Consider the following 24,482-nt stretch of genomic DNA (forward strand, 5'->3'; position numbering starts at 1 on the left):
GCCACCTGGACACTCACAAGTCTATGGGGTTGGATGGGATCCACCCAAGAGTACTGAGGGAGCTGGCAGAGGAGCTTGCCAAGCCACTCTCCATCATTTATCAGCAGTTCTGGTTAACAGACGAGGTACCAGATGACTGGAGGCTTGCCAATGTGATCCCCATCTACAAGAAGAGCTGGAAGAAGGATTTGAGGAACTACAAGACCTGTCAGACTGGGAAATATCATGGAAAGGTTCATCTGGAGTGCATTCGCCAGGCATGTGCAGGACAATCTGGGGATCAGACCCAGACACCATGGGTTCATGAAAGTCAGGTCCTGCCTGACCAGTCTGATTGCTTTCTATGACTAGGTGACCCACCTAATGGATGAAGGAAACGCTGTGGAAGTCATCTACCTCAATTTCAGTAAAGACTTTGATGCTGTCTCCCGTAGGATTCTCCTAGAGAAGCTGATAGCTCATGACTTAGACAAGTGTACTTGTCGCTAGGTGAAAAACCGGCTGGATACCCAAGCCCAGAGAGTTGTGATAAATGGAGCTAAATCCAGTTGGTGGCTGGTCACAAGCAGTGCTCCCCAGAACTAAGCACTGGGACCAATCTTGTTTAATATCTTTATCAATATTCTGGATGAGTGCTCCGTCAGTAAATTTGCAGATGACACCAAACTGGGCAGGAGGGTAGGAGGGCTCTACAGAGGGATCTAGGCAGGCTGGATCAATGGGACCAGGTAAATTGTATGAGATTTAGCAAGGCCAAGTACTGAGTCCTGCACTTGGGCCACAACCCCATGCAACACTACAGGCTTAGGGAAGAGTGGCTGAAAAGCTGCCTGGCAGAAAAGGACCTGGAGGTGCTGGTCAACAGCCAGCTGAACATGAACCAACAGTGTGACCAGGTGGCCAAGAAGGACAGCAGCATCCTGGCTTGAATCAGAAATAGTGTGGCCAGCAGGAGTAGGGAAGTGATTGTGCCCCTGTACTTGGCACTGGTGAGGCTGTGTTCAGTTTTGGGCCCCTACCTACAAGAAAGACGTTGAGTTGCTTGAGCTTGTCCAGTGAGGGACAACAAAGCTGGTGAAGCGTCTGGGGAAAAAGTCTTATGAGGAGCGGCTGAGGGAACTGGAGCTGTTTAGCCTGCAGGCTGAGGGGAGACATTATGGCTCTCTACAACTACCTGAAAGGAGGTTGTAGCAAGGTGAGAGTTGGTCTCTTCTCCAAAGTGACCAGTGATATGACAAGAGGAAATGGCCTCAGATTGTGCCAGGGGAGATTTAGATTGGATATTAGAAAAAATTTCTTTACTGAAAGAGTGGTCAAACATTGGAACAGGCTGCTCAGGGAAGTAGTGGAGTTGCCATGCCCGGAGGTGTCAAAAAACATGTAGATGTGGCACTTCAGGACATAGTTTAGTAGACACAGTGGTGTTGGGCTGCAGTTGGACATGATGATCTTAGAGGTCTTTTCATTCTCTCAATGATTCTATTATTCTATGCTTCCAAACTCTTGGGTTACCACAAATGCAATAAATAAAGTTAGGATTCTTTAACTCTTATATGTTTGCACTTTGAGGTGCAAATTCACTTTATGCCTGGTAATGACACAAATCAAACCTGTTACAGAGCTAGAACAGAAATCTATGAAAACTGCTCCGGTGTATGATGACAAGATATTTATATAATTACAACATATTGTGCTAATGGCTATGTTTTGCTTCACATCTATGAAACTAGCCATTAAATAAATGCCATGCATTTTTAATATTGGCTAGATATCTATGCTATCAGTATGGTATGGTAGAGTGACAGAAGGTAAGTAAAGATAATACCATTTTCACAGCTTTTATTGTTTCTCCCATTTTGCTTTGCTCTTCTTTGGTTTTACTGTAAAACATTCTCTCCCATTATTCTCCACATAAGTGTGAGATATTTGTCCTAAACTTCAATTTTAATCTAACAAATTTTTGCTAGAATCCCATACCATGGTTGGTAATACACCTGTGCCCCACAAGCTTAAGTCCTTCCCTCTAGGAACCTTAGAGTCTAAATTTAAAAAGTAAATCAAAGATCTTACACACTATCTGGCCATGTAAGGTCAGTTTTTCTTCCACATCCCCTTAAAAATCCTTCGGATTATCAGGGAGGCTTTTTTAAAAAAGTAGTTCTTGAAGTTTACCACGGCATCCAAGCAGGTATTTAAAAAAGCAGGGAAGTGGCTGAGTCACCATCTCTGGAGGTATTTAAAAGACATGCAGATGTGGCACTCAGAACATGGCTTAGTGGTGGACTTGGTGGTGTTAGGTCAGCTGTTGGACTTCATGATTTTAAGGGTGTTTTCCAACCTAAATAATTCAACGGTTCTATATTATCTTTTATCAAAAATATTCTTTAAAAGAGAAAATACTTATGTGATTGATTCAAAATGTCACTATTTCAATTCTTTACTCACTGTGTAGTCTATGCAAAGACTATTACATGATAACAACATTTAGGTGCTGTTATACAGAGCTTGCATAGCTAAGCTCATATTTTGGTGGATGGGAGCAATCCAACCATAAGTATGAATAAATACAAAGAAAATGGTGAAGATTGAAAACTTGGCTTGAACACAGATATAGAGCGATCCAATTCCAAAAAGTACTGCCCAAGGGAAATGCCCATCATTTCTAAAGAATAAAAGCAATCATAAGAGGCATTATTTACACAAGACATGAAGTCATTCTATCTAAGAGATATCAAACTAGGGAAAGAAGCTCATAATGATGAAACATCACAAATTTTTCAGACTGAAGTACTGCATTGTGAAAAACAGAAATTAAAAGAGTCATCTCCACAGCTTTAACAGTCTCTAGGTGTTCTTAAACAAAATAGGAAAGCATGACTTCATACCTGTTGGAAGAATAGGCATAGCCTTCAGACTGGAATGTCATCTAAGTAAAATGTTTGGGAATCTGGTTATTCTACATACTGGGAAGGAAGGGCTGCTTAATTTCTATGCTACTAAGGAGTTGAATGTGAAGATTTTGATAGAAGGAATAATAGGATAGAAGGATTAGGGTACTTGAGTGAGAAAAATGGCACTACAATGAGCAAGGAAGACACAAGAAGGAGCAGAGGATACTCTGGGGAAGACTTAGTCCTTCCCAAATAGAAAGCACTCCAATATGTATTTGATTTACCTTTTGTTAAGAAAAGGACTTCAATACAGGCTCACAACTTAGGGACTTTAGCAGAACTCAAGTATGTCCTTTATCCTTAGAAGCTTCAGCCCTTGACTCCTCATTCATGCAGCTCAGCTGCTTATCAGTCCTTCTACCTAAAAAAGCACCTGCAGAGCAAAGCCAGGATTTGCTTCTATCTGATTAAAATTGGAATAGAAGGAAAATATGCCTGTAAAAAATATTGTAGCAAACTGTTTTCTCTTACAGAGCCCAACTGACAAAGGAATATGCAAAAGGAGAATTGCAAAGCATTTCTTGTTCAAGCAGGTTCCCAGGGTTTTTCCCCACCTCCTCACTCCAGATTGCTTTCTTAGCCACCCTACCATAATTACTCTGTTGCATGCCTTATTACAGATGAAGTTATTGTTGTTACACGTTACTGTTTTACAATAATCAATGCATTTGTGCTTCTAGTTCTAAATCTCTAAAACCACACAACACATTAATTGCTGTGATCAAAAGCAACTGAAAGAATTTAATATGAGGATGATGTTCCTCTTAGTGATGGTGGTGGGTACCAGCTTCTCATGTTTTCTAGCCAGAATGTCTTGATTTTGATACCAGATGTGATACTGTATGTCACCACATATCTTGCTAAATCAGTTTGCTTATGGGATAACAGGCCACGTCAGCAAATACTGATGTGTATCGCAATTCAGAATCCGGTTCTAAATATGTCAATGATTGTAACATAAAAAATATTCATATACATATGTAAATTGCAAACCAAATCCAATTAAAACAAATCAAAGTAATTTGGCAAAGAATATATACAACTTTTTCATTAGCAGGTAGCAGATATGATTCACAGCTAGTCTTGGCTTTTATACAATAAAATAATTCAGTGCTGGCATGTGAGTATCTCATAATGCAAATATAAAGCTAAAATAGTTGGAAATCAAATGTTTTGCCTAGATCTCATTAATCTTTACTACCTCAAACTGTAAAACCAAACAAGAACCAATGGTATCATTTCATAGGATTGATTTAATGATTTTGTGGCAAAACTTAAAAGCATTCCAAAGAACTAGAAAAGGAGACCAAGAGGAAGGGAAGCAGCCAGAGATGAGTTGAGTAAACTCAACAATATTGATAACATTAATTCCTTAGATTATTACTGTCTGGCAGGGAAATCCAAGGTGTAAATTGTTTATTTAATTCTAAACAATACAGTGGCATCTTACAGTAAAGACTTCTTGTCTTTTTTCCATCATCTTTCTTTTATGGCCTATTTATTTTCCTTTGATATCAACTAAATGAAGATTACAGGGTTATTTCAGCAACTCATCACAGGTCATTAAAGTTGGGGTTCAGAAGCACCATTCAGAAATGGTGTACATTCAGATCCTATTGGAAAAATTAAGAACAGAGCTAAAGAAAAGGCCTGTCTTTTAGTGCTCACTAAGCTCTTTTAAATAGGAGAGCAAGCTCCTTGACAAAAACCCCTGTACAGTCTACATTATGTTTACATGGACTGACACATCATCTATTTCAGAAGCCCTAAGCAGTTCTACAATGTATACTTAGGATTGCAAAAATAAAGGTCAATGGATTTTTTTTTTGGCAATGGACAAGGAAGTAAATATTAAACTTCTAATGCACTGATTGTATAAAAAAAAAGTAACAGGAGAAATTTGTAATGTTTCATTTTATGCGTTGAAAAGGTAGAAAGCTGGGCCAGTATCACAGTAGTTCTGGGCAAACTCATAGAAGAACGATTTTGATAAATACATTCATACAATGGACAAGATAATCTGCGTGCAAACTAACCAGATTTTGACTTGAGGTATGTGTATGAAGCCTAATTGGACATTTGCACATAAATGGTTAACACGACAGTACCCTTATTCTTAGCAGATGCACTTTTTAAACTTACAGGCCCTGGTAACGTGCACTAGCAGTGGTCATATGTTTTTCACAAAATTTGAGGGAAATCATACTACTCTTTTAAATGATTGTCTTGTTATCATTGTATCATCTTTCAGAGTTTTTCCATTTGTTCTGTCTTGCTAAGCGTACAAGAGCCATTGAGTTTTTGCATAGCACATCGTTACTGCAACACAAATGGAACTCTTCCTGGTTCAGCTGAAGATATGGGAGATTCAAATACGTAGGACATTTACCAAAAAGCGTGATGGTTGCTGAGTCAAATATTTTAATTTGTATAAATTTATTTGACACTGTATTGCTACTAAAAAATAAAGAGCTGAAAAAAAGAGACTATAATTAAACTATATGCTTGGTTTTAGCCCAAATCACTGAAAATGCCAGCAGTCAGGGTAATACACTACATGCTCTCCATGCTGTTTGTCTGACATGTACTTTCTATTACACTTGGAAGTTAATGCAGACATGGACTTTCTTTTCCACTAGCAGTTGCTTCAGTATCCATCCAAAGTAGCAAGTGAATACAGTAGTGCTATGACATAGATAACACCATTATGTGATAAGAACTTTCTGCTGAAACAGTTAATTAGCCTTTTCCTTAGAACAGGAAAATAAATGTACAATATGTTTTCTGGAAGCTTTAGGACATTTCCATCAAAAGGGGAGAGTCCAGATATTCCTGCAAAATGCTGAAAGACAGATGAGCAGCAGAAAAACAAACTTTTAACATAAAAATTCATGGAAGACAGATTTCCTGCTCTATAGTCTCCCAAATTATTCATTTTCCTCTGATTTATTTTCAGTTCTTGGAGAGCTTGTATTTTCAAGAATATAGAAAGTGGAATAACACAATTGTTTTGGCAGAACATTTTAAACTCTGCTGGAGATGTCAATTGTCAGCCATTATTACATTAAAAACCAAAACATTTTGTCTTGTAATTGAGAAACCAAAAGTAGAATTTAAGGACAGAGAAATTACTATGAGTTTTATCTATAATTTTTACTATCACTTTTACTCTGGCCACACATGCCATCTAAAAAACCCTAATAAAATATGCAGTTTATTAAGCTGCCACTTCACATGATTCCATCCAACACAGAGCCAGAGCTAATATACTCAGATAAAAACATCCATCTATTTCTTTCCCATGTTGTACAAGAAATAAGTAAAATTGTATATATTGTCTATATTTTTTTTATGTCAGCCAGAAACTACTTAGAGGACACTAAGTCAAAAAAAGAGAATTGATAAGAGAATTGATAGTCAACTAAAGGTGTTACATCATAAAGGCAGAATGATCAATTTTTGGCAAGAAGCTCACTGTTACAAAGTATGTCTTGTTAAGGAATGCAGGTGAATGCAGGCTGATAGATGGGAGGGAAGGGAATATGAAAGAGGAAGAATGGACAGCAAAAAAAAAAACAGACAGCAAACTGGGAAGCAGATGGATACACTATTTGACTCAATATTCCTTAACCTAATTCCTTTCCTAATCAGAACAATAACATAAAGAAAAATTAGCCCTCTAAATTAGCTTGCAATTAATATTTAAATCAGTTCTAGAAGATTAATATTCACAGATATCTGCTATGTAATACGTATGTGAATTATATACATTTACTAGATCTAAGATCTGATAAGCAAATGTATCTTAGCCAATAATATCTTTATTATTGATCCAAAAAGACTACATACTATTCGGCACGTCAGGTATTTAAAAATTTTGCTATTCTTAAAGACATTTCTGCAATTTCAGCTGTAAAATGTTCAAATATTTAAAATTAATCCTGCTGACACACTTTGAAACTTCTTGAATTAGAAGCAAACAATTATGATTCTGAAAAGGCATAAAAGTTAGAATAAAAAATTTCTTTTTAGAAAGAGTATTAGTCATATTTACAAGTATTACCCATGCCAAAGCAGCTTCAAATATGATTCACATTCCTCATAAACAACGAAGACTGCAGAAACTTATAAAATACATTACATATGTCTTTCAGAACACGTTCATTATTAAGGAGCTAGAGCACACGTCATCTTCTGATCTGCCACCTACCCTAGTGTTCTGTGTTAACAAGGATGTGAAAAGGTGTTTCTAATGTAAAATATGTGGAACTTTATATGGATGGAGAATACAGTTACATGTGTGCCACATTCCATAATAGCTTTTGTTCCATAAGTTGATTAACAATCTAGCTCATTTAGTGTTATACCATCCCTCTTATATTATCCTAGCACTAAGCAAAAAGATGTGCGACAGACATGCAAATAACAAATATATATGTAATTTAACGTAGATTCCAGACCTGTATATATATCTTAACTGCTCCCTTATCCTACTATTTTGAGGTACAGGATGCTTTGAGTTTCTCCAAATAATAATAATCTCACAGAATCAGAGTCCTTCGATGTAACTTTTCCTTGTTCATAAAAAACAGATATTTGGTTTATAGCATCTATTTCAGGTTAGAAATTTAAATAACCACAGTAAAGACAATAAGAGCTTATGCACTAAAAAAACCCCAATTATTTTCTGTTTTAACACTATTGAATCAATAACTGAATGGTTGTTTGGCTCCACTGACTGAACATTGCAAAAGCTTGTCAAAACATTTTACCTGACAGATACGTTTGTTCTTCCATCTGCTCAGGATCCATTGACTGTTTTGCATTAAGTCCTAAAGGATAACAGAAAACAGAGTGGAGTCGGCAGTACACATTGTCACTATCAGTTAACATACTTCTGATTTTCCAGTTTATACATGAAGCATGCCACACAAAGATGCAGCTGTTTTAGAACAGCCCGCCAGACAAAAGCACATTTATCATCACTGGGAGAGTTGGATCTTTATGAAAATTAAAGCTGTTGAAAGAGGTTTGAAAACCAGATTATGTGTTGCTGTACTTGAAACTTTCTGAAACATACCTCTAGCTCCTTCAGTGTGTCTCGCAGTTTGTCTGGTCGCTTGTTTTTCAGTATCCAAGAATAATCTCGAGCTGGTAAATAAAAGTTAAAAAAAAAAAAAAAGGAAGATAGAGAAATGTATATATATAGGCCAGTCTGTATGTATATGTATGTGTATGTAAAAAAAAAAAGTGCTTGTGTGTGTACAAACATACATTCATATATAATAATAAAAAAAACATTCAAGTTGAACTTCTTTTTCTGTGGAAATGCAAAACCTAAGATTTCTAGTGCTTACTTCAAATGTAAAACTCACTTTTAATTAGAAAAAAAAGGCTATGGTTTCTATTGGTTTATATTGTCAAATGATATCCTTTTGAAAGGCTCTGTCATAGGAACAGTTAGCATAAAATATCCACAGATTGTGAATTCACCACGGCAATTGTGTACAAATCTTTCAGGATGTAGTATCTTACCTAGCTGCTAAGCGCTTGCAATGAGAAAGCATCTCACATTCAGTATGTTAACTCAGATTCAAGTTATCAAATCTTAAACAGCTATTCTTTTGAACTAGCTTTTCATTGCCTAATTTCAAAAAGTAGGCACTAACATGTCTGCAAAATATATACACGTGAATATGTGCATATTTAGAGGTATTAACAACAGGTAAATGTGAACACCATAACTTACAGTATGGACTGTAGTTATTTACAAGTCAAGCAAACAAGAAAATGCATGACTGCTACAGTTCTTTAAAAAATTTATTAGCTCAGCAAATCATTGTGAGAATTAATACATTAACTCTGAAACCAGGAGGCAAAGCCTCCTCTGGAGCTGCTAGTAAATGGTTTGTTCCACAGCTGAGAATCAGGCCCTAATAACTCGTGAAATTTCATCTTTCAAAAGTGAGCAGTTTTCCATTCATAAGTATACAACAAAAACCAAAAGGAACTAGAACATGGTCTTTTTAAAATCTCGCCTGTTTAAAGGAAATCCGATGAAAAGTTTTGAGCTCTAAGCTGTCAGTTTGTACGCCAGCTTCCAGACTGAATGACTTGAACAGTTGTGTTAAAACCTCCCTGCAAAAACAACCTTACAATAGAAGTGCTATAGAGTGAAAAAATGAAGGATTTAATATATCAACAAAAGAGCACACCAACATACAACTTCTCTTTGTATTTTATTGGACTGAAGCCAGTGTTGGCGGAACCGTTATGATAATATTAATTAGGCATATAAGATCACATTTTCAACGGGTGCTTTCAGAAATACTGGAATATTTATCCACGTATGCAAAATGGGAAATTGCCTCTACGGATACCAAACTATATACAAATCAGCAGCTGTGAATAAAGTTACCCAGTGCTCCTCTTTAAGAAACGTGCTATATAGTGCCTTGTGCCTAGGCCACCTCTACATTTACGGCAACGAGGTACAGTAGCTTGTGTTCCTTTTGCATGTCGCATGTATAAAAGACAACAGCTGGGGCTCCGGCACAGCAGGGTTTATCTGGGCCTGCTTCTCTTTTCATACAGGCAGCACATGTAAGACAATGCAGAGTACAAGGGATGTAGATCCATTATGCTCCTCCCTACTTACAACCCTTTCTCACCTCCTCACCTTGACAGAGCAGTATTGATTCTGACTGACACACAACCTTCCACAGCAGGTGTAGATTTACCACATGGCTGCGTGCGCCTTAATACCCATCCCCAGTGGGGCTTTAACTTGCTTCAAACACACTTGATGGTGTTGCAAACAACTTATCCTTCCGAAACACATTTTGCCCTCAGACACATGCACAATTCCACATGAGTTTTCATTACGACAAGATAAAATGCTACGGCAATTCTTACAGCACACATATTACTTTGTTAAGTCATCTAAAAATCAATTAGATTTTTCAGAGTTGTCATGTAATAATGCTTGATCATCAACAAATCCTTTGAGCAATAATAACTACACAGGAGTTGTAAAACTTGAGCTACAGAAAAGTTGTAGTAATATAAAAATCTTTAAGCGTCACAGTATTGCTGGGTGATCACATAAACTGAAATTGCTTTAACCAGATAATGCAGTAACAGTGTAAATGTTTCAAAGCTTGAAGTGTTTTATAAAGGCAGCTTGTTATTAACCTGGAATTCGACTTTGGTTGAAAGTATTTTAGTTATAATTTTCAGCTTTGAGGCAGCTGGTATTTCAGTTTAAGAGCTGATTGGAAAAATGTTTATGGCTAATCTGCTAAGTAAATTTTGTAAGGAAAAATCTAGATCGTGATTATTTTTGTGATTCCTCTTGATAATGGATTTGATAAGTAATACACACTACTGTACGTAGTGACACAGAAAAAAAAAAAATCAGACTGTAAACACACCAGGATGGAATAATTACCACTTTTCCATTGTTTTGTTTTATGCAGTTCTGTGGCCTTCTATCTTAGATAGCATATACAGAAAGTTACACCAAAAGCAGTCTGAGATTATTTTAATGCTTTTCCAGGGGCATTGCCAAACCAAATTATTAATTTGGTCTTATTGTAACAAGAAACTCAGGAAATGTCCTTACATTCTGCTAGCTTTTGCTTCTCTTCTAAGTAACCATGCTTCATCTGTGATGCTAAAAGAAAGAAAGGATGAAAAGATGAGTGATAATCCTTACTACTGCTGTCAGCAAGTATTAATATTAGAGAGAAGATTCATACAGTTTGATAAAACACAGAAATTTACAAAAAATTAAGACAGTCCCAACTTTTTCACCTCGTAAGACAGATATCTTAAATTTGCAGTGAAAGAAAGGCTTACGCAGCCCAACAGGCGGGCCAGCATTACTGAGCCTCCAATCTCATCAGATAGTGAAGTGAGCTGCAACTGAGCCCAGCGGAGCAGCTGAGTCAGTCTGTCAGCAGAGCTGGGGAGACAGCATATTAACCATGAAACCCAGTCACAGACTGCCCACACAAGCCTCCGCTTCTAACCTGGCCGCAAAGATGAAGTAACTCTAGCTGAACAGACCTTTTGGCCCATCTTGAAACTTCTAGGATTAACAGGATTAATCAGATAAAGAAAATTGATCGTTCCCTCTGAAATGGTCATTTCGGACAGCAGGCAGGGATGCAGGACAACTGGGCTGGCCCTCTGGCGCGTTCACGATGCCCTCTGCTGGGATGCCAGCAATTTCTAGTTTAATGACATAAAGGTTGGTTTTATGTAAGTATTTTTCCGATTTTTTTTTCTTCTGAGGAACAAAAAATTTTTTAAATACTCTGACAGAGCTCAGGAGAGAGAACCTCTTTCTGTGTTTCCTTACTCTATATAAATACAGAAGCATGTATTAACAAGAAAATCAAAGTTTCATTTTTCAGAGCAAGCAGTCAGTGTCAAAGATTGAACATTTAGAAGTTCTGTTTAGTTTTAGTTATGGTTATTTATATTTTACCTGTTGTTCTCTTGTCATGGTATTGGTGGATCCCGATATCTTCATCTATATACAATTGAATGTAAATACATTTAATCATGGAAGCGAAACTGGAAACAAAACACAACTTAGCAAGCAAAGTTCAGTATCTCAGTTTTTGCTAGCTGGAGCAGAGCATTAAGTGTTAAAATACAAGTGATGGTGGAAAAACTACAGCATACAGTCTGAATACCAGTAGGACTTTGAAGAACCAGCAAGTAAGAGATGAAGGAAAATGTGACAGGTCCTTATATTTACTGGGAGCTGTCACTTCCTTCACATATACTTTGATTCTCTTCCAGCTGCCAACATGCAAAAGTATTTTTACCATCTTCCTAATTAGCACCTTTTGTGCTCTTTCACAAGCAAAGGTAAGGATCATTGTGAAAAGTGTACCTTAGAATAACTTAAAATGTTTTCTCATGACTGATACAGCTGAGCTACAGACAACAGGATTTTTTTCTTAAGATTCATGAACTCATAAAGCTGCCCTTTCAAAGGATCCATTATTCTTATCTATAGGTATTGCTGTTTACCTAGTTCCCATGGCAAAGAAAATCAAATGTTTCAAGTACATTGGGACTGCAAGCCACACAAGCCAGTTCCTATGGCTTTAAGTTATATTGTTAGAAAGCAATTAGTTTGACATCACCTCTATCTCCTCCTAAACTCAGACATGGATAAACCATGAGTAGAAATTTCTTAAATGGAGGAATGTAGGAAGACACCACAATGGCAGGCAGCTTTTAAAACAAGACAGCAGTCCTCCCGTGTGTGTCAGAATTTTCGAATGAATAAATGGCAGAGAGGAAGCAAGAAGGTCAAAGGCAGAAAGTACACACAGCAGGCCACAGCTCACCTTTAATTACAATAAATCACAGCTATGTGTTTACTTTAACCATTAGACTTTTCTATGAAATACAGCTTTTGACTTTTTTATATTATTGTTCTTACAGAACAGTTCTCACACCAAGACGGGATACCAAGACATACAGAGTAAATATTTGCATAATAAGATTCAACTGAATATTCATTCATAGTCATTTAGATTGTCAATAATATTAAAAATAATATTTTTTTTAAAAGTATTGTACACTACAATTGGCATAAAGTGTCATAAATAATATTTTTATATGGTCCACTTATAAATGAGTGAGGGCTTTTTTAGTATTATATTTTAGCAATAGCAAGGCAAGATAAATGCAGGTAATTTCTAAACAGCTAGTAATTAGTCATGTGTCTCTTGAAACAAGCAATTAATAAGATAACTGTATTCTTGTAAGTATAAAATTTAAAAAAATCATGCAAAATGCGCAGAATATGCAGCAATTTTTTGATTTTCATGCTAAATACAAATCACAACGCCTCCACAAATCAGTTGGCTATAGACCTTTGTTCACCCAAACTAGTCATTAAACTGAAGCTTACAGTCAAGTAGGGCACAGCTTCCTAAAAAGGAAAATGCATTCAATTAAATACAATCTCAAATTTTTTAACTTGAAAAGATGCTCCAGTTCTATGATAAGCAAAGGAGCTGACCAAGTTCAAACATCACATGCTGCCTAATTTTCTTTCTCCTAAGTATAAAACCCACTTTGTTTGGGTATTCAGAATTTCACATCGGTTTAATATTCATCAACAAGCTTTGCTGTTTTGTTTTAGTAACAGGTAACAGCTTACCTCTAATATGTAAGTTAGTCTTCAAAGACCACAGAAACATCTCAGTCAGGCAGAAAGACATCTGATGGCTGATGGAGCCTTAGCACTATCAGAAGAATGAAAGAAACTGCATGAGCAGAAAAATTACCCTCTGTCATCACTGAAACTTCAAATATTTTGGAAACCAAGTGCTAGAAGAACCTAGCATCAAAATATTTTGTTATATGCAAATAGTACTTTTCAACCGCTGTAAAACGAATAGTGCATGGGAAAGAATAGGGTAAGAAATGTATATAGATCTATACATACATCATATACAGAGAAAAATCAACATCTGTTTAAATTTACAGCTGTGCTTGCTAATGCGTATAACTTTGCACTTGATGCTTCTCACATACACATTATAACCTATTTTTATTGTATTATCTTGACCCATGCAGAAGTGAAGCCACTCCTTAAAGATCTGACTTAGATAAGAGAATTTGACTTTCAGGCCAAATCTTCTAAACGCTATACATCGGAAAGTGTCAATATAGTCAAGAAACAGTTTTGATCACATCGTATTTGCAGGTATTAGTTATAGTGCTAAACATAAAAACGATACCTTCCTAAGTAAAAGAGCCCTTATATTCAATCAACTAAAACAACTGCTGCAAAGCATATAAAATATGAGTTGAAATATTATGTACATTGACTAAGTTATAAACTGTTGTGTGTTTTTCAACAATCCATCCGAATATTCCCCCTAGAGGATGTGCTGTGTTTCAAAGGGACAGTGGGACTCTTCTGAGACCCCTAACTGACAGACTTGCCTCTGTAATTTCCTGTCACGCTGTCATTATAAGTGGGCCATCAGGCCACTTACTTTCACTTCTTTCACTAAACCAAGAATCCAGTGAAAGCTGGACTTGGACGGGGAGTTTACACAAATACAGCACACTTAAGAACTACTGTTGGTACAGTACTGTACTTGCACCTTTTTTTCTTTTTTGAAGTGGACTCTTCATTTCCTTTCCATCAGTGCCATCTAGACAATGCATCGATTACAAGATGACTGCAGAATTCCTTTCACATAGCATATCACACATTTATGTCAAGAGTGCTTAATGAAAAATATGTACATGAATTTCAGGTAGCATCAATGAAACTATCATAGTCCCAGCAGAGCTATGAGGCCTCGAGGTATTATCACTCCAGCTAATATGTATGTTTTGATGCACTGCCTAATCCACTGGAATAGCACCAAGTGGAAATAGCATTTCCTTTACACTGATCCCAAATGTACAAAAAAGTCTTGCTGACTTACTAAATCCTATAGTTGTATCAAAAAAAAGGCGCAGAAAATAAAAGCTCACAATACATATCCAGTAAATGGAATATACCTTCATCTTGGGTGAGAATGAGGTTTGGAAAAAAATGCAAGGAGATTAGTAGCATGTTGACTTGTTGAACGTGGGAACCATTTTTGGTATTATTATGTATGAGTGAGGGCAGCCCCTCATTTTCCATGTGGACCACGGTAAAAGGAGATTGTACATTAAAATTTTCTTATTTATTTTATCTTTTTTCCCCCTTTCTTACTTCACCAAGTGAAACAAAACTTGCATTCCCCAAGGCCCAGACATGCTAGATCAGAATCTCTCATACACGGAATGTAATTGAATTGAGTGAACTTCTCAAAATTCTGTCATATTTTGACTGAAAAAAAACCCCACAAACCTTTGACTGGCAGATGATCTGTTCAGCTGGAGAGAAGGCACATCTGCCCAGAGGACAAGACTAAGAGACTTTGGCATGACAAATAATCTAACATAAATTCTTCAGATTAATCCGAAGCTCTTGTATGTAGTCTCCATGGGCCCCTTTAGTTGTGTCCTCCTACTGAATATAAATCTATGCCGTAACATTTTAATACTGCTGTATGCCTTCCAAACCAACAGATCAGAGAAGATCTGAAGTCCTTACTTTTTCACTGAGTGTCACACATGAAGGCAACTCTCAAAAAACCCAGGAGTCTTTCAAATAAGCACTAAATACTCAGTGTCCAAGACACACGCTTTCAAAAAACCTGCCCTCAAAAATGAGAAAAAAGAAAGTTTGTAAAAAAATATTAGAAAAATCAAAGATCTGTAAAGAACTGCATTTCAGTTCAGCATTGAATAACCTACATGAAGCAAGATTCTCCATGTACCTAGAAAAGGAGAAGAGATTTTGTCAATTATTCTAATCTTGAGTTTAGCTTTTTGCTTCTTTCTTTCTTCGGACCTAAGTACTCAAAAAATGGCTAACTCTTCGAATGCTGGTTGCTGTTGTGACAATGAGAATGGACATCTGGCCAAAAAAATAATAATCCAGTTTAACAATGCTCTAATCTGAAACACCTTCTGATTAGTTATAGTCTGCAAGAAAAAAAAACCAAACAAAACAAAAAAAAAAAGAAAATTTGCTTGTGTAACAAAATACAGCATTGTAAAGTCTGAATATTTTGTTCAGATTAATTACCCTTTCTTGTTCCTTTTGAAGGAATGCATGCCAACTTTCAGAGTTACACAACTATATCTCACCATTTACCACATCATTATAATACAGCACAATGGGGATGAGGATGATGAAGACAAATGATGAGGACTTTTGCATTCGAAAAGTGCCTCTCGGAATGTTCCTTAACCACATGAGCTAGTCCCTGCTACTGCAAGAGGTAGGTATGAAAAATACACTAAAATTCCTCCGTCCCTTTTCAAAATTTATTAGAATTCGGGAAAAAATAGGTTAAGGTAAAATTGGAATTCGATTTAATGGCTGGTTCTAATTTGAATTTCTGGCTCGTGAAACACTAGACTGTCTGCTTTCACAATATCTCCACAAACAATAGGCAGGGATATTTTGGTGGTTGCAAAAGTTTACTGACAAATGGGGATGTCTGCCATGGTTAGCCTGCCCGAGTATCCATGTTAAGAGTACTTTGTTTGAATAAAAAATAAAAATCTAAGTTTAGTAAATCTTTGTTTAACCACTGATACAGAAAAATAACCATCTGGCCACTTCATAACATCAAGAAATGCTGAAACTGCTATCTAGGGTCCATTCTGACACCTTCAATATAGCTGCTGCTGTGCCTAATGCTAGGAACTATGCACTGAATAAGTGACTTGGAGCACTGATACTGAATTTCTCCTCTTTCCCTACAGTTAATGGGAGAGTGAGGTGCTTGAGCACGGCAATGCCCAGCTCCTGAGGCAAGGACATCCCAAGAGCATGGACCTCTGAAAATGTGTTAGGAGAGACATAGAGCTAGAAAATAGGAAACGCTGAACACAACAGACCATCCGAACTCTGTAGTTCACTTGCCAGAGGCATGGCTTGGTGTCACAATGCTAGCTCAAGTGCCCCCTCTAAGAGTAAATCCTGGAACTTCTAAGCTAAAGGGCACCATTTGACAACCATCTGCCAAATGTACCAGTTTCTCACTAATAGATACAGGAGAGTAAGAAGGCTATTTCTAATCTGTGACACTGTCCCAAATGTTTAGAGCAAACCATGCAAACAGGTATGTGTGAATGGTTTCACGCTCCTGTGTAGAAACCTAGTAATTGCAGAAGCCCAATCAGGTTTTAAGGCCTTGGTTCTTTGAGTCCATTGGTAAGATCAGCTCTGACTTTTTAGCTACAATACAAATAAATTTCACAAATGTTTGGATTTAAGACATTTTAGAAATAGCAGATTTTAAATTTGATTAGAAGATAAATAGGTGCAAAAGTAGTATTCTGATCCAGCCTCCCATTGTGCAATCCTGGCTTTGGATTACCCAGGTTAGCAATTCTATCATCTATGTAGAAAAGAAGCTATCCTCACTTCATTCTTAAATGTTTCATTCATTTAATTGTGGAAATCTAACGTAATTTCCTGATAAGCAATGGTTCTAGTCTTCATCTTTCACTTTGCGCTGACAGAGTCCGAGGTGTATCATAAATAGAAGCTTTGCAGTGCATAATACATGGCAGTCAGGGTTGGAGCCCTGTTTACAGTAAGATTGTGATTAACCACAACAGTGAATGCTGTTCTGTCATTCAAGATCAGATTAAAAATGCCATGGCTACCTAAAGCAAAAGACTGACCTGACAAAATTTGGATCAAATGGATTACTAATTCCTCCGTAACAGCATCTGCAAGCTGCTCCAGCCCTCCCATCATTGTGGCCCTCCTCTGGACTCACTCTAACAGATCCATGTCGTTCCTGTGCTGAGAACTCCAGAACCAAACACAGGACTCCAGATGAGGTCCTACAAGAACAGAGTAGAGGGGGAGAATCACCACCCTCAACCTGCTGGCCACACTTCTTTTGATGCAGCTCAGGATACAGTTGGCTTTCTGGGCTGCAAGTGCACATTGCCAGCTCATGTTGAGCTGCTCACACACCAGCAACTCGAAGTCCTTCTCTTCAAGGCTATTCTCAACCCATTCTCTGCCTAGCCTGTATCTGTGCTTGGGACTGCCCTGACCCAGGTGCAGGACCTCGCACTTGGCCTCATTGAAGTTCATGAGGTTCCCACAGGCCCACATCTCAAACCTGCTAAGGTCCCTCTGGATGGTCCTTTCCCTCCAGCACATTGACTGAGCCACACAGCTTGGTGTCGCTGGCAAACTTGCTGAGGGTGCCCTCAATCCCTCTGTCCCTGTCTGTAACAAAGACGTTAAACAACACTGGTCTCAATATCCATCCCTGTAGAATGCCACTCATCACTGGTCTCCCACTTGGACACTGAGTCGTTGCCCACAACTCAATGTGACCATTCAGCCAAGTCCTTATCCATCTGTCAAATCCATATCTCTCCAATCAATTTAGAGACAATAATGTCACGTTGGACAGTGTTGAATACTTTGCAGCAGTCCAGCTAGATGATGTCAGTTACTCTTCCCTTATCCACCAACGCTGTAGCCCCATCATAGAAGGCCATAAAGTTTTTCAGGCAAAATCTGCCCTCAGTGAAGCCACGTTGGCTGTCACCAATCACCTCCTCATTTTCCATGTGCCTCAGCAGAGTTTCCAGGAGGATCTGTTCCACGATCACAGAGGTGAGACTGACTGGCCTGTACTTCCCTGGGCCTTCCTTTTTACCTCTTTTAAAAATGGGAGTTATGTTTCACTTTTTCCAAACAGTGTGAACTCCACCAGACTGCCATGACTTCTCAAATATGTTGGATAGCAGCTTAGCAACTTCATCCACCAGTTCCCTTGGACCCACAGATGCATCTCATCAGGTCCCATGGACTTATGCACCTTCAGGTTCCTTAGATGGTCAGGTACCAGATCCTCTCCTACAGCGGCCAGTTCTTCATTCTCCCAGTCCCTGTCTTTGCCCTCTGCAACTTGCATGGTGTGGCTTGAGCCCTTGTTGGTAAAGATTGAGGTAAAAGGGTCATTGAGTACCTCATCCTTCTCAATATCCTGGGGAACCAGGTCTCTCATTTCCTTCTGGAGAGAGCCCACATTCTCCTTAGTCTTCTTATTATCACAAATGTACCTATGGAAGCTTTTCTTGTTGACCTGGACAACCTTGGCCAGATTTAATTCTATCAGGGCTTTAGCTTTCCTAACCTGATCCCTGGCTGCTTGTGTAATTTCTCTGTATTCCTCCCAGGTTGCCTGCCCTTGCTTTCACCCTCTCTAGACTTCCTTTCTGTGCATACGTTTGTCCAGGAGTCCCTTGTTCATACACACAGGCTTCCTGGCATTTTTGCTCAACTTCCTTTTTGAGCTTGGAGGAGAGGATCCTTGAATATTAACCAGCTTTCTTGGGCCCCTCTCCCCTCCAGGGCTTTTTTCCTGTGGTACGCTACCAAGTAGATACCTGAAGAGGACAAAGTCTGCTCTCCTGAAGTCCAGGGCAGTGAGCTTGCTGCATGCCCTCCTCACTGCCCTAAGCATATTGAACTGCATCACTTCATGGTCACTGCAGCTTCACACTCCCCACCAGCCACTCCTCGTTGGTTAGAACAAGGTCCAGCATAGCACCTCTCCTCATTGGCTCTTCTATCACTTGGAGAAGGAAATTATCATTAATGCATTCCAAGAGCCTCCTGGATTGCTTGTACCCTGCTGTGTTGTCCCTTCAATAGATGCCAGGGTGGCTGAAGTCCTCCATGAAGTCCAGGGCTTGCAAACATTAGGCTGTGCCTATCTGTTCATAGAGGGCCTCATCTACACCCTCTTCCTGGTCCCATGGCCTGTAGCAGACCCGCCGCTATAATGTCATCTGGCTCTGCCTTCCCTTTAATCCTGACCCACAAGCTCTCAGTTGGCTCCTCATCCATCCCCAGGTTGAGCTCCATGCATTCCAGCTGGTCATTGACATAGAGGATAACATCCCTTCCTCATCTCTCTTGCCTGTGCTTCCTAAAGAGCCTGTATCCCTCCATCCAACACTCCAGTCATAGGATTCATCCCACCATATCTCCCTGATGCCAATGACATCATACTCCTGCATGCGTGTACACATCTCTTACTCTTCTTGTTTATTCCCCATACTATGCGTGTTTGCATAGAGGCACTTAAGTTGGGCCCCCAAATAATTCGTTTCTCTTCAGGTGCTCTCCTGCTGATCTGTGTTCCTTCCTCAGGCTCTGGGTATCTGTTGCTAGCATTAGCATCAAACTGGTAAAAGTGAGACAGATTGAGGTTCCCCTCCCCAGACAACTTTAGTTTAAAGCCCTTTTCACCAGGTTGGCAAGCTTATGATGGAAGATACTCTTCCCCTTCTCTGACAGATGAATTCCATCAGTCTCCAGTAAACTGGCTTTCTCAAAGTGCATCCCATAGTCTATGTAGCCAAAGCCCTGGCTATGCCACCAGCCCTGTAGCCATTTGTGGATTTGCCAGACTCAACTGGCCCTTTTGAACCCCATCACTTTGACCAGGAGGATTGATGAAAAAATTACTTGAGCTCCAGAGTCCCTTATCACTGCTCCCAGGGCTCTGCAATCCCTCTTGATACCCTTCAGAGTGCTCCTGGGTACAGCCCTGGTGTCTGTCTGAAACAACCCTGTTACGAGCCCCTGGTAGGCAGCACACCTCTCTGGATTGGATTGGGTCAGCAAATGCGTGCCTCTGTACCTCTCAGAAGAGAGTCTCCCACTACTACTACCCATCACCTTTTCTTCATTGTGCTGATTGTTACTGGGGAGCAGATCAAGGTGTCTTACTCGGTTTGAGTGTCTCTCCAATGTGTCCGGTGTCTCCTCTTCACTCTGTAGAGCAGTGAAGTGGTTCTGCAAGGATACCTCAGGCTTCTGAGGAAGCCTTTTCCTACTGCTGGTCCTTGCCCTTGCAAGCTTCCATTCTTCTTCATTGTTGTCCTCCTTCTGTGTGTGCCAGTGGGGGAGTTCTTGGCTCTTTGGCTGTGGGTCCACTCCAGACTGCACTTGGATCCACTGCACTTTTTCTTAGATGCTTGTTGAATTTGGAACCCTCCTCACCTGCAGCTCCTTTATTTCTGAGCCTAGGTCAGCCCCTCCTCAATACTACTACTCCTGAAACTGAAACTTCAAGCCTGAGGTCCTTCCTATTTTTAGTAGCACAGTGGGCTTAATTCTCATATTTATTTACTTCTCCTTTAAATCCCCCTTCCACCGGGAAAAGAAGTGTAGACTTTGTAGTATAAATGAAAATTGGGTCCCCAGTTTGCAAGACCAACCTCTGATTTTAAGAAGCAGAAATAAAGGCATGATCTTATAAATCTAGTCAGTGCGTAATATTCCATAGTATAATACTGGTTCAAGAATATTTTTAGCTACACAAATAACAAGTTGTTCAATTATCATAAATCATAAGTTCTAGGCAAATATTTACTGTTGTTATGTTTACTCTAGGCAAATATTTACTCTTGCTACTTTCTTTCTTGTCAATGCTACTTTCTTTCTCTTCAGACTTGGATGACTCAGAATATTTTTGCCAAACACATGAATGAAGCAAATTCTTTTCCTTATTCTAACTTCCCCAATCTAAATAGGAAAACTATTTTGTAGATGGGTGAACAACGCACAAGAGCACTCTGTATAGAAATACACAGTGAAGCTTCTATTGTAAGAAAGGCCTAAATATGGCTTGCAGAATAATCATTGAAAGGAAATACGTTATCTGATAACTCCAGAATTCTGGTATGAAAATTATACATTGTAAATTTATTCCCATGCTGTGAAGTTGTATCATGCTCCATTGAATTAACTTTTGTGATGTTTGTTTTATTGTTCTGTGATTCTGAAAATAATCCTCTTTTTTGCAATGACATTTACTGAGTTCTCATACTTCAAAATACTTATACATTTAACTGTGCAATATACATACGGCTCCTTAAGAACAGCAAGATGATTTGACATATACATTCTGTAAATGCAGTAAAACAGAACAATTTCCATGTTGATCAACTTCTCCAGCTGGTATCACTTCTTGCACAATTATTATTTATACTCAACTATTTTAGCTGCATTCAAAATGTCGAGGTCCTGATCTTACAAGTGGTTCTGCAGCAATGGTCTCCATCACGTCTATGGCAAAGCTCATAGCAGTGTCACATCATTCAAGAGTACCACAAAAAAGTGGTGCCAAACTTAATTTATATTAATACTAACCACCAGTGTTTGAAATATTATTATATTAAAACAGATTAGTTGTATGTGGGCAAAAGGCATGCAGGCCATTGTTCAGGACGTGAATTGTTGGTTAAGAAACAGCTGTCCAGTTCGTCCTCTGAGCTCGAAACTAAAACTCTGTCTACAAGAGAGAGGGTGCACAAATCCTACAGGAAATCTACATGGGGGTAACTTGTTACACCTAATTGCTTGTTCATGTGTCAAAACCTAGGCATAATTTTTTTCTGAGTTGTCACCCAAGTAGATGATGATAGGTTCTAAATTTTTATTTGGTAAATTCTAGCCTATTGCCCGAACCACACTACTGGGTCTCCTACCTTCAGATGCACACAGAATTATTGGTGCACTCTTTTGAAAGACAGCTATTAATCAATTGAACAGATAATACGACTAACAACAGTGAAGCAGAATGAATTTGAGGGAGGTAATGGCATTTGTCACAAAGATATTTAATTTATATATCAGCCACACCTCTGACAACATTAACGAAGCTACGAATCATTCTCCAATTGATACTGCAGGCAAGTATCGCAATCTAACAACTCTCCGGCAGAGCGGGTGTGAAAAGTTAAGAAGGTCACGGAAAATAGATATAATTGACCCAGGTTTTCACTTCACAGAGTGAAAAGTTCATATATACATTTTGATAACGACCCCGAAGGCCTTTATATAAACCAGATGGTAGATAAGTGATCCAAACTACAGATAACCAGTGCTGACACATGACATAAGGTAATTACAGAAGTACCAAATGTCAAACTGTTTTATGCTATTCTTTCAGATAGTGATTGTTGTAAATAAACCAATTTTTCAATACTAAAGGTCAGAAGATCAGTAGATTTCATAATAGTGATTTCTTACCATTAGTCAAAAGAGCAGATAGTAAAATTTCTCTTTTTTAAGCTAGGCAGAAACAATCATCAAAAGGTGAAAGGACCTGCAAATTATTCAAGCACAGGAAAAGTCCTTGCTCTGTTGTCCTACCATTGCTACAGTTCCTGAAAGCAAGGAAGCAGGTTTATATCAGCAGGTCTTTAAACTAAGAAAACCATTTCACACTGGAAATAAATTATGTAAATGCGTGGGTTTACAGTGGTACTATTGAAAGCAACAGATCTGATTTGTTTCTTTCCATTTACACTTCTATGCAAAGGCATTTTAATTCATCAGCTGGTCTTGCAGCCAGGGCTGCTACTGTTATATTAAATAAACTGTGATCACAACACTAGTTAAGTCCATAGCAATGAGTTAACCACAGTTCAGTCTGAATTCTAACTATATTTGCACCTAAGCAAATAAGATACTTTCATATTTTTATGCAGTATTTCACATTTAGGTCGCAAACTACTAACCAGACCTGTAAGGATGTCAGTTAATTTTTCTAAGTACAGCACTGAATATATAGCTTGAACATCTATATATAGTTTTCCTTTTATGTGCTGTACCAACAAATTTCTCACTGAACTGCACAGCTCTTGCCTTTAATATTTTATACTATGCATGTTAACTGAGTACTCGTTTAAAGAATTTTCATTTAAAGAATTCACATTTATTTGATTTACAAATCCTTCAAATTTGCAAGCTGTCTTTAAAAACAGAAATATATTTCTGAATACATTGTATGAGCTCAATAAATTTAATAGAACAGATCGATTTAGTAGAACAGATTGATCTACAACATCTTAAAACAGTTTTTTCTATTTTTTAATGTTTTCCCATTTAAATAATTTTCAGTGTCTTTTTATGTTGACCTGTTTTCTTCTGTTTTGTTTTGATGCAGGCAAAAAAATTAGGCAAGCAATATATTAAACTTCTCTAATATTTGAAAATCACTTCTGAATAGCCACTTGCAAGGCTCATTGAAATTCTGGTTTGCAAGTATTTCTTTGTAAATGTATTTTTTTTTCTGCTATACTTGGATTCCAGTTAATCCAGTGAGACTTGTATCTTGCTTTCTTCAATGCAATATTAAAAAAAAACGTACAATGCCTGTGTGTCAGACTTCCTTTTAAGAAAGATTTGATTGCAAACACAAACAAAAAGCTTTTCTTCTTTTGTACTCCTTTATGATCTTCAAACAGGTTTCTATGAAAGGCCTAATATTTTTTCAATTTTAAGCTATACTCACCTTTGCAGTTAGGAAAGACGAAAAATGAAAATTTCATGTTACAATAATTAATTCCTGATTGTAATGCTACAGTATAGCTTATGTTATGTTCTAATTATGCAGATATGCATTATGGAAAATACATTTGAAGAAAAAAAAGAAGAAGAAATTTGTTTAAACATTTTCATAATCACATTTGGAACTGTTCTGCAGTGGGATCATATATAAAACAAAATGTACACAAATTTTAATGTCAAATTACAAACTGCTCCACTACTATTAGGAGAGTCATGAGAATAAAATATTTGGTCTATAAGCACAGCTAATTTCAGAAATCTATCTCATTAAAAAGTGGAAACAAAATAGCCCAGTCCACAATATAAGATAAACAGCAAGTTGGGGCAGGCCAGTGGGAAGAGGCAGACAGAAAGAGAGGAGAAAGATCAGGTCTAAATAGAGTATTTTTTACAATAAAAATTGATTATTTAAGCAATCCAGTTACCAAAACCAAAAGAAACTTTTCCTGCCAAACAGAATTAACTTGAGATGCTCAGTTAATTCACCAGTTTACATACAACATGAGCTTCTCTTTTTAAGTGTTCATATC

At 38.0% G+C, this 24,482-nt stretch overlaps 1 protein-coding gene across 1 annotated transcript in view; it reads right to left on the bottom strand.

The window, feature by feature from the left end:
• WDPCP (WD repeat containing planar cell polarity effector) overlaps positions 1–24,482 on the bottom strand; it is a 161,167-nt gene that overhangs the window by 95,430 nt on the left and 41,255 nt on the right. The window contains exons 3-7 of the mRNA XM_069852966.1: positions 13,144–13,228; positions 11,446–11,490; positions 10,576–10,626; positions 8,032–8,102; positions 7,724–7,783 (exon numbers count right to left, since the gene is read on the bottom strand). Of these exons, the coding sequence (XP_069709067.1) occupies positions 7,724–7,783; positions 8,032–8,102; positions 10,576–10,626; positions 11,446–11,490; positions 13,144–13,204 (288 nt within the window). The 5' untranslated portion in view covers positions 13,205–13,228. The remainder of the gene's footprint in view (positions 1–7,723; positions 7,784–8,031; positions 8,103–10,575; positions 10,627–11,445; positions 11,491–13,143; positions 13,229–24,482) is intronic.

Source organism: Phaenicophaeus curvirostris, chromosome 2 (genome assembly GCF_032191515.1).
Source record: "Phaenicophaeus curvirostris isolate KB17595 chromosome 2, BPBGC_Pcur_1.0, whole genome shotgun sequence".
Classification (NCBI taxonomy): domain Eukaryota; kingdom Metazoa; phylum Chordata; class Aves; order Cuculiformes; family Cuculidae; genus Phaenicophaeus; species Phaenicophaeus curvirostris.